The 18,817-nt window shown below is 38.1% G+C and overlaps 1 protein-coding gene across 1 annotated transcript; it reads right to left on the bottom strand.

The window, feature by feature from the left end:
• Positions 1-3,476: 3,476 nt before the first annotated feature.
• Positions 3,477-18,510, bottom strand: LOC134797046 (signal recognition particle receptor subunit alpha homolog). Its single transcript, XM_063769264.1, has 12 exons — positions 18,320-18,510; positions 16,132-16,384; positions 15,328-15,444; positions 14,774-14,897; positions 13,096-13,240; positions 9,966-10,092; positions 9,023-9,165; positions 8,540-8,695; positions 7,178-7,382; positions 5,961-6,097; positions 5,413-5,580; positions 3,477-3,691 (listed from the first exon to the last, which is right to left on the bottom strand). The coding sequence occupies exons 1-12, from the start codon at positions 18,434-18,436 to the stop codon at positions 3,566-3,568; spliced, it is 1,818 nt and encodes a 605-aa protein (XP_063625334.1). The 5' UTR covers positions 18,437-18,510; the 3' UTR covers positions 3,477-3,565.
• Positions 18,511-18,817: the final 307 nt, after the last annotated feature.

Genomic DNA, 18,817 nt, shown 5'->3' with positions numbered 1-18,817 from the left:
GAGTATCTATCCAGAGGCCGTGCGTAAAAGTCTCAGCCAAGACAGTAATTTTTACACTTTTAAATTGATTCTAAGCTTAAATCGGTATTTCACATGTAGATTTTGCATGCCGGGCCTAACGAGACTAAAATAAAGTTTCAAATGCAATGGAAAGTCTTTTTATAGGACTTTGGGCGGCAACGGGATAAAGATAAACCGTGGTAAAAAAATATTTTGGTATTTTACCGTTTTTAAATTTTGATACCGGTAAGTTTGTCAGAAAGTTGCATAGAATTTTCGATATTTTAGATAGAGGTTATTTGGCGGTCCCTTTGCAAATTAATGGCATTTTTCCATAAAACGATTACAAATTGACTTACCTTATTTCTGAACATTTAAAATTATTCAAATAAAAACTGCCGGTTAAACAAAAAATAATAATTATTAATAAATACATTTCGCGTCTTCAATGCATGGAAAGGCAATATTGGCAAAACATTATTTAATATTATGGGACTGGCTGTACTTTAGCATTGATTCAAGTGACATTCTATTATTATCCTCTAGCCGCCGATACGTCAAACCTTGCCAAGCAAAATTAAATTTTATTTTGTCAACACAAAGTTCAAATTAGAATGGAAGAGGAGACCTTTTTATAGGTCTCTGGGCGGCTATAGGTTATAAGTATGTTCCCAATACACAGATATTTAATAAAGGATCATTCCATTAACTTGTCTACCGCTTGTCCCGTACAAACGCGAATTTTCTGTAGATTTGCAGGTATAAAGTGGCCCACTGATTAAATGTCCGCCGGACGGTATCGGCCTGTCAGTTAGAACAAAATTTTGACAGTTCCGAACAACTGACAGGCCGATACCGTCCGGCGGACTGTTAATCAGTGGGCCCCTTAAGAGTTTCCTTTTCTACGAGAAATGATCAAAAATATGCACAGAAAAATAATCGCCTGCTTTAAATGCAGAAAAAAAGTCGCAACACAGGAAATAAAATGCGTTTGTACGGGACAGCCCGTGGAATGCTCCTAAACATGATTTAAAAATTAAATATCATCATCATAGTACAGTCAGTAGCAGAAATTACTAAGCGGGCGAGATCTCCAAAATGAACTGAACACAATTTTATTGTTAAGAAAATAAGAGCGTGCGTAGGCTTCTGCCGCTGACTGTATCTACATCTACAGTCACGATTATAAAATGTATGCGCTTTTTCATATGTCTTAAATTTAATATAATAATAACCCTGTTATTTTAAACGTCCGTAGCTCCGTAGGCTATAATAATCGCTTACCGACGGTGGGTCGTATGATTGTTTGCCACAAACGAGGTACCAAAAATAAGAAAAATATATAGACATAATTGTAATCGCGACTAAATACCTTTATGTTGGTGTAGATAGATAGATATAATACACATAACCTATAAAATATGACATTTTAAAAAATGCTTTCATACAATATTATACCTTAAAGGCAACCCGAAAAAATCATAAGAAAATAAACATTTCATTTAGATAAACATAATTATTTTATTTCAACGAACTTCTTAAAATAATTAAAACCTTTACCATGGCGTAATTCATAATTACTAAAAATACATAAAATACGTAATAGTGGTCTCATTATTATACATTAGAATATATAATCAGACATAGATGTACATTGAGAGAAAAAGACACTATTGTCCTTAAAAGCAAAAGTGCAAACTGTATACTTTCTCAAGATTACCTCCCATGCTAAACATTACTCTGCACTAAGGGGTCATCCATTAATTACATCACACGTTTAGGGGGTGGGAGGGGGTCAAGAAAATGTGACATGTTGTGACAAGGGGGAGGGGGGAGTCATAAACTTTGTGACGTCACTTTAACTTCATCAGTAACCGAAAATGTATTTAAATTACTTTATACACTAATTATCAAGGGCCTATTTTAGATTTAAGCTAGTTATTAATTTCGTTTAGTAGTACCACTGTATATATATTGTATTATCATTTAAATAACAAGGTTTTGAAGCGATGATCGTTTTTATTCGTTTAATTTTTTTTCTTAATCAGTTTTGGGTTATAAAATTACTAATATTTCTTTTGACAAAAATATTTTGATAAATTATTAAATATATATTTGCCGATTTCGTTGAAGAAATGTGACGTCACACCAGGGGGGAGGGGTTTGCCAAATGTGACCAAGTGTGACAAGGAGGGGGGGAGGGGTAAAAAAACCTAGAAATTCGTGAGACGTAATTAATGGATGACCCCTAATACCATATTAGGAATTTGATATATAAACAGATGTCTTATATACAGACGGTAGAGAATAACTGGGGGCCTAGCCAAGATGACAATCGTTCGCAAAAGAACAAAGCGAAACGCTATCTGTCTCTATCGCACTATGGATGAGTGATAGCGAGACAATAGCGTTACGTTTTGTCTTCTGGGAACGATTGTAATGTTGGCTAGACCCCCAGTTTTCTAAACAGGCAATGTTTGGTATCGTAGGCAATGTTAAGCAAGTGTACGGAAAGTGATTTTTTGTATTATATGGATATCTGTCTCTCATATAATTATATTTTTTTAACAAAACATGATGCCAGGAATTGATGGTATCTTGGTATTTGATCATAAGGTTTTTATGCACTATAACTGGCGTTTCACGTTATTATAGGCCCGTATTTTAAATTACATTTTTAATTGTGACCAATACTTTAGTTTAATCAGTAGTAGTACTTCGGGAAGTTAACGACTACAAAAAGAGATCCTTGTAGAACTGCCATCCAACCGGGTTTCCCCAGTTGTAACATTTTGTATTCTCTTTCTTAGTTATACACCGTTTTTTTTAAACCCTTTACCGCATACGAAGCTAATGGCAGATATGATATTCAACTCTATAAACAGCTAAGAAAGTTCAAATTTGAACAAGTATTTTTTATTACATGCAGTAAGGGTAAGGGGTTAAAATAGATTTTTTCTAACCTCAAAAGTATAGGTAATTAACTTTTTCTTCCGAAATGCTAGGATATTTTAGCATATTATAGCATGATATTTAATATTACAGTACAATAATATGTAAACGACACTATAATTCAGTTCAGTGTATAGTTACTCAGTTTAAATTGTGGACGAAAAAAGTTACCACTACTTTTGAGGTTATCAAATTTCTAATCTGAAAAAAAAACGAGGTGTTACCGTCTCTAATTTTTGAAGTGAAAACTTCTTTAGCGGCGCTGTGCAAGAAATGTTAAACTCGCGACAGGTCACGTGTCCGACAGATTCGACAGATTGAAAATTCGTAAGACGGACACGTGACCTGATCGAAAAACTGTTACAAATGTCATTGAGCTTTCACTTCTGCCGGCACTCCCGGAGTGCAACCCGTTGTTTTTTTTTAACTACTATGGTGTCCAGGGTAAAAACACGATTATACAGAACCATTCGGGATTTCTAGATTTTTTCCGGCATGGGAAACTTTGGGTCGGTTGCACCAAAACGTCTGTCACTGTTAAAACGTTCGTTAAATTTTATTGTATGAGAAACACTTGGTTGGTGTGTTTGGCAGCCCTTGGCAACAAACCTGGTTACTTCATGAGGGCGTGTACGACCGCGTTGGCGTTGAGGGCCTTGAGGTCCGTGTAGGTCTGGCCGGTGCCCACGAACACTATGGGCTGCCCCGTGATGTACGTCATCGATATGGCGGCGCCGACCTGTTGATAAAAAGTTTTTTGTCAAAAATATTTTTTTTTGATACTAGCTACAAGCTTTTATCGCTAACTGTACTTTTCTTTCAACAGGCAACTAATACTCATCGAAACAATTCTAACAAACCCAAACACAAGTAGGTTGCGTTGTTTTATCACAGTTCCTATGGCCACCTCCTGTGGCCATCATCAGATCAGCTCAATGGTACCTTAATATTGCATTGTCACCCACCCAACATATGTATGTGAAGTTTCACCTCAATCAAACATAGGAAAGTGGGTTTAATTTAGCTTACAATATTTGACTCGAACATACAAACAAGCAAGTAAAAAAACTTGTATAAAAGTATACCTACTTTACAACGCGTGATTTAATAGTACATTACTACAGAGGCCGGGACGAAAGGGGTTGCCGGCCGAAGACATATAGATAGGTCTGAGCGCGGGCAACCCCATTTCCCGCCGAGGTATGTATAGTGCTTTTCTCAAACATGCAATGAAATAAATAAAATAAAAAATCCACGAAACCCAAGTTTTATTTATAGAAAAAACTAAAAGTAAACTACACCCAAAATATAACCAACACGTACCTATATCATTATCACGCGTATGTTTTACACGAGTCGTGTATTTTTACTACCCGTATATTTTCATGTATCTTTGATTTTTTTGCCTTGTATCCGTCTGAGTTTCGTTTTCGTCACATAAGTTTACATAGTCTTTCATGTTGATATCATGTTTCACATACATCGTTGCTTTAAGTATGGAGTAAATAAGTATAATTTCCATAGTGTTGACGAATTTGTAGTTACATTCATTTAAAATATGCCACAAAACTGTTTCTAATAAACTGTAAGCCATTTTTCTTAGTTTCTCAAATAATAAAATTGCCATAAGCAACCATATACATACTTCGTCTTTGACTTGGCGGTAGAGGCAGTAAGTTATTAAAATCAATTCTGCTTACGCTGCCAATTCCAACACCTACGATTACAATTAATATTAATTTCATTATTTCGTCGAAACTCATATTAAAGTCAAAAAATCAACAACGCACCATAAATCCAATAAAACAGAATGAATATTTTTCAACTTTGCCTCCATAACAATTTAAAAAATATAACTACGCGTGTTTGAGTAGACCTTTTTACCGCTAACGTTTAGATGAAATATTTTAAATGTTTTTATTTGTGTAGTTAAATTTATAATTTAAAATTATAAAATTATAGAATGTATTATTTATAAGTTCATGTTGATTTTATACAAATAAAACTGCAGATTATAGTAAACATTGTTTTTTGTTTTTTTTTTATAGGCGTAGTGGCAGAGTGTCATTACGAACCATAAAGCAAATACTGCCTCTAGTTTTTTTTACTGGATGAATGCCACGATGCTGTGTCACAAATATCTGTGAAATGAAAATTAAAAAAGAGGACTTTGCCGGCCTAGGCCTGCAAGATGTGTATGAAATTCCATTAACGACCTTTTGTCCTAGCCGCACCTGAAACGTCATACTTCGCAGCCTATTATAAGGAACATAACATCAATATTTCATTGCATGTTTGAGAAAAAGTAATTTACAAGAGAAGGGATTTGTGATGGCAAATTGAACAATGAACATTAAGCTACTTGCAACATCGAAACGCAAAACTGAACTGCTGAACTAAGGTCTGAAGGCCCGAAGATGAACTTTACAAGCACACAACAATAATAAAAGCAGACTATACCTTATCATCGATGGTGTCAAACTTCGTGAGAACTATTCCATCGATGGTGTGAGGGTTGGCGGTGGAGCTATGGTCGGCGAGCGCCTGGTTGAACTTCACGAGCTGGTCGACGGCTTCATTGCCGACTAAAGCTTCGCCGACGAAAAGAACCATGTCTGGTTCATTCACCTGAAAAATTGATGTAAAATTGGTTAATGGATAGAAAATAACATAGCACAATGCAATCCTTAAAATACCGTTAAAAACCCATGCTGTTAGGCATACAGACATATCGCAATCATTTGATTTCGTTATATGCAAACTTATTTAAAGACATAGTTTAGCGAGCAATCATAGTTCATAAGAGAAAGTAGTGGATCCAATATATTACCCTGCGGCACACCTATATTTTTGCTTAGCAAAAGAGTTAATGTTTTATAGTGTTTGTTCACTTCATTCATTGTTGACTCTTGTTCTCTAACCGTACGTCTTGAGTATTCAGTACGGTGTAATATCTTCTCTTCAGTCTTTTTGAGTCATATGATTATGAACTATAGCAGTCATCCTACCTTGATGAGCTTAGCCAACGCGCGCATGAGTGGCTCGTTGTCCTGCATACGACCCGCAGTATCGATCAGCACGACGTCGATCTTGGAGTCGGCCGCGTAGCGGATCGCCTCCATTGCTATACCGGCTGCGTCCTTACCTGTAACAACATTTATAATGTATACTTTTAAATGTATAAAAAAACAATAACTTGTAAATATATAAAATTCCTTGCGAAAAAATCTCATTCAACCAGATAATTCTGCCCTCCTAAGCCGAATAGCGCTATCTCAAATACAAATGATTTTGAAAATGGAATTCTCAGTAATAGAAACTAAAGTATAAGTTAGTAATGAATTTTCTTTTGAGATAGCGCTCTTTGGCTCAGCAGGGCAGAATTTATGTATGCCTATGCATAAAATACGAGTAATATAAAGACATGGAGCGCGCCATGGTCTCGATCAGTCAGAAACAGATTTATATCTGATCTGACCTGAGGGTCTAAGGCCCGAACGTGAGTTTTACAAACACAAAAGTACACACAGCTGCTAAAGTGCATACCCACTTCATAAATAGAATTCGTTCAAAAAGTGGGTATACAGTTTTGCAACTCGCTGTATAGTTGAATTATCGAGAAGATGGAATTGCATTTGTAGTGGTTGTATGCTGATAGTACAAGAAAATAGAAAATTCAAATATAGAATGCCTGTAAACAAACAATACTACTACATATGCAATTCCACGCTCTCGATGATTCAACTATACAATGAATGCTCCACTACAACAATGATGAGGCACCTTTATATAGAGAACAAAAGTCTATTCAAGTTGTTCATGTTTTAATTACCATAGCCCTTCTCGTAAACTTACACTATGATCCTAAAGTGATTTTGTGAAGCAAACAAGGCGTTAAGATGACTAGTGTGTATGCGAAATTGTAAATTATATATATAGTGAGTTAAGACCCAAAAATTTGTACTTAAAACATACATACATCACTGGCTCAGTGACCCAATGAGGATCTTGGCCTCTGACACAAGAGAGCGCCACACACAGGTGCTTTTGGGCTTCGTCACTCCAGCGGTATCTGGGACGCCCAGACGGACGTTTCCGCGCGGGTGCCCCACATACGCTCTTCTCGCAGCACGATGCTCCCCCGTCCTCTCCAGGTGACCAAGCCAGCGGAGTCGTGTGGCCGTGATCTCGTCAAAACACTGTACTTAAAACACGAATGACTAACCATAGCCCTTCTCATACAGCTGCACCATGGTCCTAGAATGGTTCTGCGACGGATGCAACGCGTTGAGATGTCTGGTGTGAGTGCGCAGTTGTTCGACGGCGCCGGCGCGGAACGTGTCGCACGCCGCGATCAGCACCGACATGTCGTTCTCGATCAGCCAGAAGCAGATCTTTGCCAGATTTGTGGACTTGCCGACGCCGTTCACCTAAGGGATAAAATAAGGTTTTTAATAAATTGAAGATAGCAACCGATGGGTATTATGACTAAACATGATCGGTTATGAATAGTTATGATCTAAGTCAAGGCTTTCATGAAACTTATTATGCTAAATATCAGGTGACATTCATTAAAGGAAAACATCGTAAAAAAACTGGAGTATAATTAAATAAGTAACTGAACAGCTCTGTCAAATAATATTGTCTTCGGTTATCGCGATAGCTACTCATGAAATAAAACTATGGAAACTGATTGTGATTTGATTTTAAATACTTATTTTCTAATGCAAAAATTAGTAAAATATTATAATTTATAGGTGAACCAGGATCTATTGAGGGTGCGCCATGTTACGGAAATTTGTTGGTACTAATTTCTAGCAATGGCAACAATTTTAATAATAGACAACATCTACCCTCTATGATAGTTGTCACTATTGACAATGTAAACATTGCTTTGTTTAGTTTCGTGTGAATTATTATTAGACTGCAATAATCATGCCGAAAGTTTTAGATTTTACAGAGAAAAAAGTTGTAAATAGTGTATATAGTTATTTATTGGGAAAAAAACGTGCGGGAGAGAAATTTCTTCCATTAGAAAACATAACGAAATTAGCACCTGAATTGACGGGTAAGTTTCAAACTTATGGACAAATGTCACTATAGTCAGGTCGTCACGATTTGGTTGATGTCTTGTAATAATTTGATTTGTGTATTAGGTGTATCGCATGCATCGGTATCACGGATTGCTAGCGAAGGGCGTAAGGGCGGAATTAAACGACCAAACCTAAAAAAAAGAAAACAAAAAAAGAAAGAAAGATTTGGATGATTTTGATTTATGTGTCATACGTCGTAAAATTCACGAATTTTATAGCGTAAAAACCGAAGAAATATCCAAACATCAAACTTCGCACTTATTAAAGTTGTCAGAATAAAACAAAAATCATCTGCCAATTTCCATTATCCCCACTATACAAATTGTTGCTATATAAAATTCAAAACGAGCGCCCTCTTGACAATACTCCCAAAGTTCTGGTTTACCTATAATAAAATTTGAAAAACATTTTTTTTTTCTCCTTAATACTTACCTTTATCCATGTCATTTTGTTTGGGTTGGTATAATTAGATTTCAGACGAATTGTTAGCTTACCCCACAGAACGCCATGACGTACGGGCGTCCCTCCTGCTTGGCGTGCATGGCGTCTCGCAGGATGTCCACGCGGCGTCTGGGGGACAGGATCTGGACCAGCGACTCCGTCAGGGTAGCTTTTATGGTCTTGGCTACGCTGTCGAACGTGCCTAAAACCTGAAAAAAGTTTTCATTAACAATATAAAAATAAAATATATAAATACCAGACACTATAAAATGTACCTTTCCATCACAGAAGGGTCCCTATGCTACAAGTGCAATAAGGATGTTTCCATCGGAAATACCAATAGAAGTTCTGATAAAAAGGTCCTTATTGCAGGTGAAGCATAAGGACTTCTCTGATGGAAAGCCACAAATGGATCCTCGTGATCGAGTTATTCGTACGCAAGTCCGACTCGCACTTGGCCGGTTTTTGTACGATTCGCGTGCGACATCTTGTTTTATTTATTAGTAAGAAAATAGCACCAAATCTGTATAATTTACCTTGCCCTCCAGCTTAGTGGCCACGGACTCGCAGAGCTTGTTGGCGATGTCGGCCGCCACGTTCTTCGTTATAAGATGGTCGCGCATCTTGTCCAAAACTGGTTGCATCGCCTCCGCTGACAGAGCCTTGGAACCCACCAGACCTTGGGAACAAAGAGATTTTTAAATCAATTGTTGTGTAGAAACTTCTGCATACGATACCACAAAGCTTAGAAATAAATGAAAAGTGGAAAAATTCAGTTTCGGGCGAGACTCGAACTCGAGACTCTAGATCACTAGCATAAATAATTGAATACACCAGTAACGATGCGCCACCCCATACTAAATACATTTTTATCAAGCAGAAACGTTAGAAAGATTAGGCAGTGAATTTTTCCACTTTTAATCTATTTCCAAAAGTATGCAAATTTTCAGCTTCATCGGAAACCAGGAAGTGGGTCAAATATAATTTGCGAAATTTGATTACAAACAAGACACACAGACGCTATTTTATGCTAAAAAATCATTTTAATGCCAAAAATGCCTTTCATCATTTTGGAAAAGAGCTGATACTCTTCAAATAGCTGGATTTCTATCAAACATAGCTAAGAGCCACCGCAAGGAAACTCTCTTTCTCGTAAAAAAAATCGCATTGAAATCGGCCCATCCGTTGGAGAGCTACGATGCCACTCCTTCCCTCAAGTGGCGGATTTGCCTTAAGGCCCAGTAGGCCCGGGCATAGGGCGGCAAAAAATTTAGGGGCGGCAAATTGTGACAAAAAGTTTCGCTGATGATAACAAAAAATAACTTAAAATGTAGTCAATATGATGGGTGCTACGAAAGGAACGGCTTTGGGGCCTGGGGCCTAGGGCGGCAAAGACTGCAAATCCGCCACTGCCCCCTCCCCCTCTACCTATGCCTCTTTTTGTGTCGGTTGTTCAAAATAGCCATAAAAATAGCCTACCTTTGAAGATGCTGAACATGCCGCCGGTCTTTTTCGGGCTGGGAGCGGATTCCTCCTCCTCCTCGCTGCTGCTCTCGTCGGAGTCCACCTCCAGGTCACGGATGGCGCCGGTCATTCTGCCCACCAGCTGGCAACATAATAATAATAGCCTACCTTTGAAGATGCTGAACATGCCGCCGGTCTTTTTCGGGCTGGGAGTGGATTGCTCCTCCTCCTCGCTGCTGCTCTCGTCGGAGTCCACCTCCAGGTCGCGGATGGCGCCGGTCATTCTGCCCACCAGCTGGCAACATAATAATAGCCTACCTTTGAAGATGCTGAACATGCCGCCGGTCTTTTTCGGGCTGGGAGCTGATTGCTCCTCCTCCTCGCTGCTGCTCTCGTCGGAGTCCACCTCCAGGTCGCGGATGGCGCCGGTCATTCTGCCCACCAGCTGGCAACATAATAATAATAGCCTACCTTTGAAGATGCTGAACATGCCGCCGGTCTTTTTCGGGCTGGGAGCGGATTGCTCCTCCTCCTCGCTGCTGCTCTCGTCGGAGTCCACCTCCAGGTCGCGGATGGCGCCGGTCATTCTGCCCACCAGCTGGCAACATAATAATAATAGCCTACCTTTGAAGATGCTGAACATGCCGCCGGTCTTTTTCGGGCTGGGAGTGGATTGCTCCTCCTCCTCGCTGCTGCTCTCGTCGGAGTCCACCTCCAGGTCGCGGATGGCGCCGGTCATTCTGCCCACCAGCTGACAACATAATGTTTTAGTCAATTACAAAAGGTATTTCATCCAAAAGGAGCAGTCTGTTGTCAGGGAAAACTTAACTATGAAAAATAAATAAATAAATATTATCCTCCTGCCGCCCAGAATATTTTCCTCAAAGATGGGATACAAGCCCAGAGGCCTTTTTTTAGGTTCACATGGTTCCGGCCCAAGACTTCGACGTATGATCCCATTGTCATAGCATTGTATTATGGGTGTGAGAGTTTTTTAGCATCATAAGGGGTATCAGTAGAAGGTTAAGAAACCAAAGAAACACCGAAATTCGATGTATTTTTTATAGGACTCTGGGCCGCTACCTCAACAAAGTTGTTTTACTTAGATTGTGTATTTCTAAATTTATTCAAATAATTAATGTACCATTACGTTGATTTACCCCGCTTCTGTAACATATTTTAAATATATCAGCATTAAATAACGCATTTCATGTAAAATATTATTACAAAAAAAAATTTACCTACCTTTGCCACATGCTAACAATAATATTAGCCACAAGCAGCATATTATCTTACTTTGACTATTAGGTTATAAAAATACAGTGAATATTCAATTCTACACAAGCAGTGGGAAACTAATAAACTGGGAAAATTACCTAACTAATAGGCGCTAAACTCGAGCATATCGATTTTTTGCATAAAAATAGGGTAACCGCCCGCAGACCTATTAAAATCCTATAGCTACTAATTACTGCCATCTTATTTTAATTTATGAATTTTTAAATATTTTTGCCAAAACTAACTATAAAGTTTTTCAAAAAGACATTAATATAATAATTAAATATTTTATTAAATTCAAATTTTAATCGTTAAACGAACAGCATATCTAATGAAAACCAACCCAATATAGCGGTTCAAGCCCGTAGACCTATAAAAAACCTTAAATATATTACGACCCACATGCCTTCCTATAGGTCTTCCAAATGTTAATTGTTGTATAATACAACTTGTATTTACATGAATATTGTAAAAAAGTAAAAAAAAATGTGGTAAGACAAAGACGAACATATTAGACATTATTTACAATAAAAATACACAAGAAATCTGCCGAGATAGCCAAGAAAATCATCGATTAAATTACCACGTCCTCGACCCCTCGTCATTGTTTTGGATATTACTTCAAAACTTACATATCATGTTACACATATTGACATCTATTGAAAACGTCAAATATGATGTATTCATTCAGAACTGATCTGAATTCAATACGCGATAAATTTGAATTTTTATGACAGGTTAAAGTTGTAGACCTTTTAAAAGGTCATTGAGCGCGTATAAGTTAAAAGTGTAATTATGCTTGGGCCGGAACCACTACTCAGTCGGAAACCTTTTAATAGGTCTTTGGGCGGCAGGAGGTTATAGGGCATTTTTACACAAATTGACTAAGCCCCGCGATAAATGAGAATACACTTCACTTTTTATAAATTTGCATTTTTTTAATGATATTTTCTACTCAGGTTCACGAGCTCTTTAGGTTCTAAAAGAAGAGTAAAATTGCGAAAAATTGACTTCTCCCCTTTGTGACTACATATAGCTTGATATAGCTGTCTTACATGAGTGTCGATCGTAATATTAGGAGTCTTTAGGCTTTTCTGTTCTGAATTCTAACTCTGTAAGGCCCTAGCTCCTTAAAGTTTCTTGATACATCCCTCTGTGACGGCTGTCATACTTCTTATAGTGGACTTACTTAAGTGTTGGGGGTAATGTTGGAGTCTTCAGGCTTGTCTGTACTGTAGTTTAGGCTCTGATAGGTCCTAACCTTTTGGAGCTAAGGAAAAAGATTTCTTCATACATTATTTCTCCCCTTTGTGGATCTTAATATAAACCCTATGGTTGACTTACATGAGTGTCGGCGATAATGTTGGAGTCTTCAGGCTTGTCTCAAATGAAGTCAAGCTCTGGAATGTCCAACACGTTTTTTCATACATTCCTCCCCTTTGTGACTCTTAATATAAACCCTATGGTTGACTTACATGTGTGTCGGCGATAATGTTGGAGTCTTCAGGCTTGTCTGAAATGAAGTCAAGCTCTGAAATATCCAAAACGTTTTTCATACATTCCTCCCCTTTGTGACTCTTACTATAAACCCTATGATTGACTTACATGAGTGTCGGCGATAATGTTGGAGTCTTCAGGCTTGTCTGAAATGAAGTCAAGCTCTGAAATATCCAAAACGTATTTTCATACATTCCTCCCCTTTGTGACTCTTACTATAAACCCTATGATTGACTTACATGAGTGTCGGCGATAATTTTGGAGTCTTCAGGCTTGTCTGAAATGAAGTCAAGCTCTGGAATGTCCAAAACGTTCTTTCATACATTCCCCCCCTTTGTGACTCTTAATATAAACCCTATGGTTGACTCACATGAGTATCGGCGATAATGTTGGAGTCTTCAGGCTTGTCTGTGCTGAAGTCAAGCTCTGGAAGGTCCCTAGCTCCACCTCCTAGCTCCCAGACACGGGGTTTCTTGGTGCGGTCCTTCTCCACTTTGGGACTTTTCGGAGATTTCCTGTTAAAAAATACGTAATTAAATTAAAAAAATACAAAAAACTAAATTGTAGGGATGTACCGACTAGTCGCCGACTAGTCGGGAAAGCCGACTATCCGGCCACATTTGTAGTCGGCGATTAGTCGGCGACTAGTCGGCAAAAATGGCCGATTAGTCGGCACTTTATTAGTGAAAGAAAAACAGAAAATAAAGAAACCAGCAGTCAATATTTACCATGTTTTATCAAAATACCTATTCAGGGTGCATACGAAAACTTTTGTTCATATAATTGACCGTTTGATCGTTATCGTATGTTGGTGGGCTGGTGTTTTCCTCTACAGGTCGATCTCAACTGATTCTCGTGTAATTTCATGGCCATGTTCTATAGTTAAATGATTTTATTATAATTCAGTTTTTGTTATTTTTTAAATGGTGGAGCCAAGGGGAAGTCTTAATGTTATTGCAAAATTTAGAGATTAATTGTCAAGCATTGCTTGGTCAAGCAAATCTTGTCAGTAGAAAAAGGCGCGAAATTCAAATTTTCTATGGGACGATAACCCTTCGGCCTACATTTTTTAAATTTGCCGCCTTTTTATACTGACTAGATTTGGTTGACCAACTATATAAACAGGGCACGTTGCTCGTAAAGACGCTGTGTGGTCAGGTTAGGTTAGGTTCTTAACTGGCCACTACGTACGGGAAATAGAGCCTTGGAAATACCTCCTACAAGTTGTACTGACGTTCTGCTCAGGATCGCAAAATAAAAGAAAGGCAGAAATTGAACGAGGATTCTTGTGATAGGTCTTTGAACCTGTAGAGAACACCTTAGCCAAGCTAATATGATGAATAGCGCTACCAAAGGAGCAAAATTATTTTTTTTTCACCTAAACGTCCTGATCTTATACGAAACTAATGATCTGGCCGACTAGCCGACTAGTCGGCCGACTAATCGGCCATTCGAGCGCCGATTAGTCGGCTAGTCGGCCAAATCAATAGTCGGTACATCACTACTAAATTGACAGTCAATAAGTAATTGACATCAAAAAATAAACGGTCTTTAAAACCTTGTTCAAATTTTTTACTTCTTCAAATTTAGATGATGAATATCGGATAAAAATGTATCCAAAATCCATATCATTAACTTTTGTAAAAAGACGCTGCTAGAAGCCCCGTATGAAATGAACTAAATTGTATGATCTCACTTGACCTCCTTCTTGGTCTCGTTGAGTTTCTGCGCGAGTTTAGCGCGGGCGGTCAACACGTCGCTGTCATCCTCTTCCGGCTCCTCCGGCTTGCCGTTCGTCAACTTGTCAGTTCGTGAACCTCATTACAATAGGTATAAGGTCCACCGTCAGTCAAGAGTTGCTGTATGTACTCACTTGACCTCCTTCTTGGTCTTGTTGAGTTTCTGCGCGAGTTTAGCAGGCGGCCAACACGTCGCTGTCGTCCTCTTCCGGCTCCTCCGGCTTGCCGTTCGTCAACTTGTCAGTTCGTGAACCTTATTACAATAGGTATAAGGTCCACCGTCAGTCAAGAGTTGCTGTATGTACTCACTTGACCTCCTTCTTGGTCTTGTTGAGTTTCTGCGCGAGTTTAGCGCGGGCGGCCAACACGTCGCTGTCGTCCTCTTCCGGCTCCTCCGGCTTGCCGTTCGTCAACTTGACCTCCACTATCTTAACTGTTGAGCAAAAATAAGTGAATTAATAAATGAGGGGGACGATGTCACGTGACCACTTCTCCATACAAAGGTACTCCACAATTTCCTCTGAATATTAGCATTATATAAAATATTTGTACGGAATTTGACTTATATTAACCACTCTGTTACTTATTATTATGGCTTATGTGTAAGTAAACGAACATTCTGTTTTGACGACACCTAAGGTGGATGAGCTTTCTGTAATGTGAGGAAGCCTACGCTATGAATCTGATGGTATGCTTATTTTTTTGGTTAATAAAGTTTAACAAAGTTTAAAAGGCAAACGAAGGGGAATAGAATGGTTATTTATTATACAATAAATTGTGTGAAAATATTTTCCATAGTGTCAATATCTAGAGAGGAAAATGGGGGCTGTTTGTATGGAGAAGGTTGAGTTTATAATATTTACCTGACTTCTTTCCCTTCTCCTCCCCTTTCCTCTCGATCATAGAGGCAACAGTCTTCTTGGACTTCTGAGAATCCTCAAACGTCCTCATTTGCTTAGGAATCTTAGCTTGGGACTTGGCTGTAACAATTTAAATAATATTCTTCAGTAATTCAAACTCGTGCGTTTTTTGTAACGTCGCGTCGTACATAATTCGCCAAAATCAGGAAGATGATGATGATAATTAAATGTAACTGGAGTGAGATATCTTGTATACTGTACCAGTGTACTTATTACTTTTAAAATGATTTTGTAAATGCTAAATAACTGAATCAGATCATGATCACAGCATTAGGCAAGGATAACTCTAATAACAAACACCGTCCGTCGGTCCGTCACCGACAACGCAAGCTCCTGACGATACTCCTCGGTACGGAGTGAAACATGTCGAGCGTTTTTCGACTTAAAATACGTGAGTAACCCGTTCTTAATATATATATTTTTTTTATACCACATCGGTGGCAAACAAGCTTACAGTCACCGTAGCCTATGGACGCCTGCAACTCCAGAGGAAACCATTTAAGGATAACTCTGGTGAAATGTATTCAACTATATTTATAAACTCTTTGAAGTATCTCAGGGCGTCCGCTAGCTGGCACAGTTGCACGGAACGGGTGAACGGATTTTTAAGTAACGAAAAAAGTATGAGCAACGCTAACGGGCGTGGACGCGTGCGACGGATTTTACCTACAATGGCACCCCCACTCCAAATAAGTTTCTACGCAGGGGGGTCAGTTATCTCTGCAGCTTACTGTACATATAACTTACCCCACTGTTCGCACCCCTTCAACGCCGCATCGAAGCACGCCTTAAAATCAAAGTCCCCCATATGCTGCCCCCCCTGCAGCTCATTCTTGTACTTATCCCGGAACTCCAGGTGCACATCGTTGAGGAACTTGTCCACGTACGAGAGCTGCAGGATCCGCTGGTACGCGACCACGAAGACCAGCTCGAACTCATTGTCGAGTTTGTATTGGAGCGTTAGGGAGTTGTGGTTGAATGTTGTGTTGCCTGAACGCTCCTGGAATTTAAAAAAAAACATTATTAATTGTGAAATGAATAAGGGGTATTACTGCAATGTTCTGCCGCTAGAGTGCAGCACTAAGCTAGCTAGTGAACCATAGTAACTTTTACACACTGTGCCTTAAACTGTTTTTTGACATGTTTTCACTATTTAGTTATCTGCCTCTTTATCGCTCTAATATGCAAGCGTGATAGAGAGGTTAGATAACGAAATTTCGATTTTCTTGTTTCTCGGTAGACCCCCAGATTGTGATGGATAGTGGTAGTGGCGCCCCCTACGCAGAGTTTTGCGTAATATTCCCTATTATGTAAACCTTTGAGCGCCACGCCTATCAAGCACGGCGCGTCTTCTTGAACCTTGTCGGAAAGCACGATATTGTGACGCATAAATATTGTGTAAGACAACTATTACCAAGTGTTGAAACAATAAGCAACCAGCTCTTACAAACTGCCCAGAAAATTAATTCTCTATAAACATACAGACTGGTTGTGGCATTCAGTACCAGTCTTTTATTGATATGTGCAATAAAGAACAAATATACAAATTGTAATAGAAATAATTACATCCTTGTAAATATGATAAGATTTTTATCAGAATAAATGGAATAATATACATTACAAATGAATTACTTATTAATATTTGTATCTAAAGAAAGAATAATTAGCACAAGGAATTTTGAACACTGACTCACCTATTCCTATCTCTATATTGCATGCACGTAATTATATTGCTGTCTCATCCATGACGTTGGCTGTCAATGACACTGAGTGAGCAGGATAGCAATATAATTAAGCGCGTGAAATAGAGATAGTAACAGGCAGGTCAATGTACGAAATTCTTTAGTACCTACAACATTCAGTGCCCGCGCGAGCTACGCGCTACGAGCCGATAACAAGGGAAAAACCGTATGTAGCGAAAACCGCCTACGGACAGAGAACCCGCCTAGCGGGTCGCTGGCAGTGGATGTGCTAACTTGAAATTTTAAATTGTAATGTTTATTAAACAAGGCTAAGCATACATTAAGAACCACTTACTTTGTTAATTAGATACAAATTAAATCAAATCATTTAATTAAATCCATTGTGATTCAATATACATTTGGTGTTTTATTTTTATTACAACAATTGACTTCAACTGACATAGTAGCTATTTAGTTACAGTTTATTCAAAAAATACAAAAATATAGTCCAACTATAATATGGTATACAAATTATGTTATCCATTGATTTAAGTTTTTTAAGAGAGTATAGAGCAAGAGTTTTTACTCATTTTAAATTTAACTTCGATATAAACCACAATAGTGAATGTTTATGTTCAAATAAATAAGTCATTTAATTCGCGAAAGTATTCGCTACTTAAGAGTGGTTATGCATTAAGTTGCGCAAATCTGTATGTCACACTCAATACCTATGTTAGGGTGGTATTGCTACTAACCATATTATGGAACCTGTTTTCTGAAATAAATGATTTTTATTTTATTTTTTTTTTATTTATTATTTATTGCGTCTTACTCTTTCATTAAGCAAAATGTGAGACGCAAATACACATTGTACCAAGATACTGGACAGATAGAATGCCATCCTTACATGTTGTGAATAAAACAATCGTTCTTATAAATTAGGCATTTGTTTGAAAATGCATTAAAAAAACGATTGTATAGAAAACAATATACAGGTCGTAAATTAAGTAATACCTCGATAAGGATAACATTACTACGCATATTGTAAACAGGAAAATATGGAAATTTCCCCAGTGACGAAAAGTCCATATTGTAATCAGTATGAATAATGTATAGAAGTCATAACGAGCCCTCTTCTCCATACAGGACTATGGCTATTAAGGGCTCAGTTTATCCACGTAAACGCGAATACATTAATTAGATTAAGATCAAGGTCTGCAAGAACGAATGTTGTAAGGTGATGTATAACTTACTTGCAGTATAACGCTGCGTATCAGCGCATTCACGGACGGTGAAAATATTTCACTCGTGCCCTGAAAACACCATAGCACTATTCCTCCTTTACTGAAGATGCTGAACAGATCCAACATTTTATATAATTATTTGAAAACAGCGTTATTGAACAGATGTTTCTACGTGCTACGAACTTTGCGAATTGACAATACACGACACGACACTGACATAAAGTTGACAACTCACAGTACGTGTTCGAAAACATCTGAAATATTTACACATAATCTTCTTATGTCTATCCAGTTGCCGATTGCATAACAAACTACAACTAATATTACAAGCGGAACTCCTTTTCTAATTTCACTTATTAAATAAGGAGTTCCGCTTGTAATATTAGTTGTAGTTTGTTATGCAATCGGCCCCAGGTCTATCTGTAATAATATTGTGTTATACGTTCTGCAAATCAAATATAATATTTGTCAAATATATAGAAACTGGGCATTGTTAAAATATGTCCT

The sequence above is a fragment of the Cydia splendana genome, chromosome 14, assembly GCF_910591565.1.
Source record: "Cydia splendana chromosome 14, ilCydSple1.2, whole genome shotgun sequence".
Lineage (NCBI taxonomy): Eukaryota > Metazoa > Arthropoda > Insecta > Lepidoptera > Tortricidae > Cydia > Cydia splendana.
This window is presented reverse-complemented; position numbering and strand designations above follow the sequence as displayed.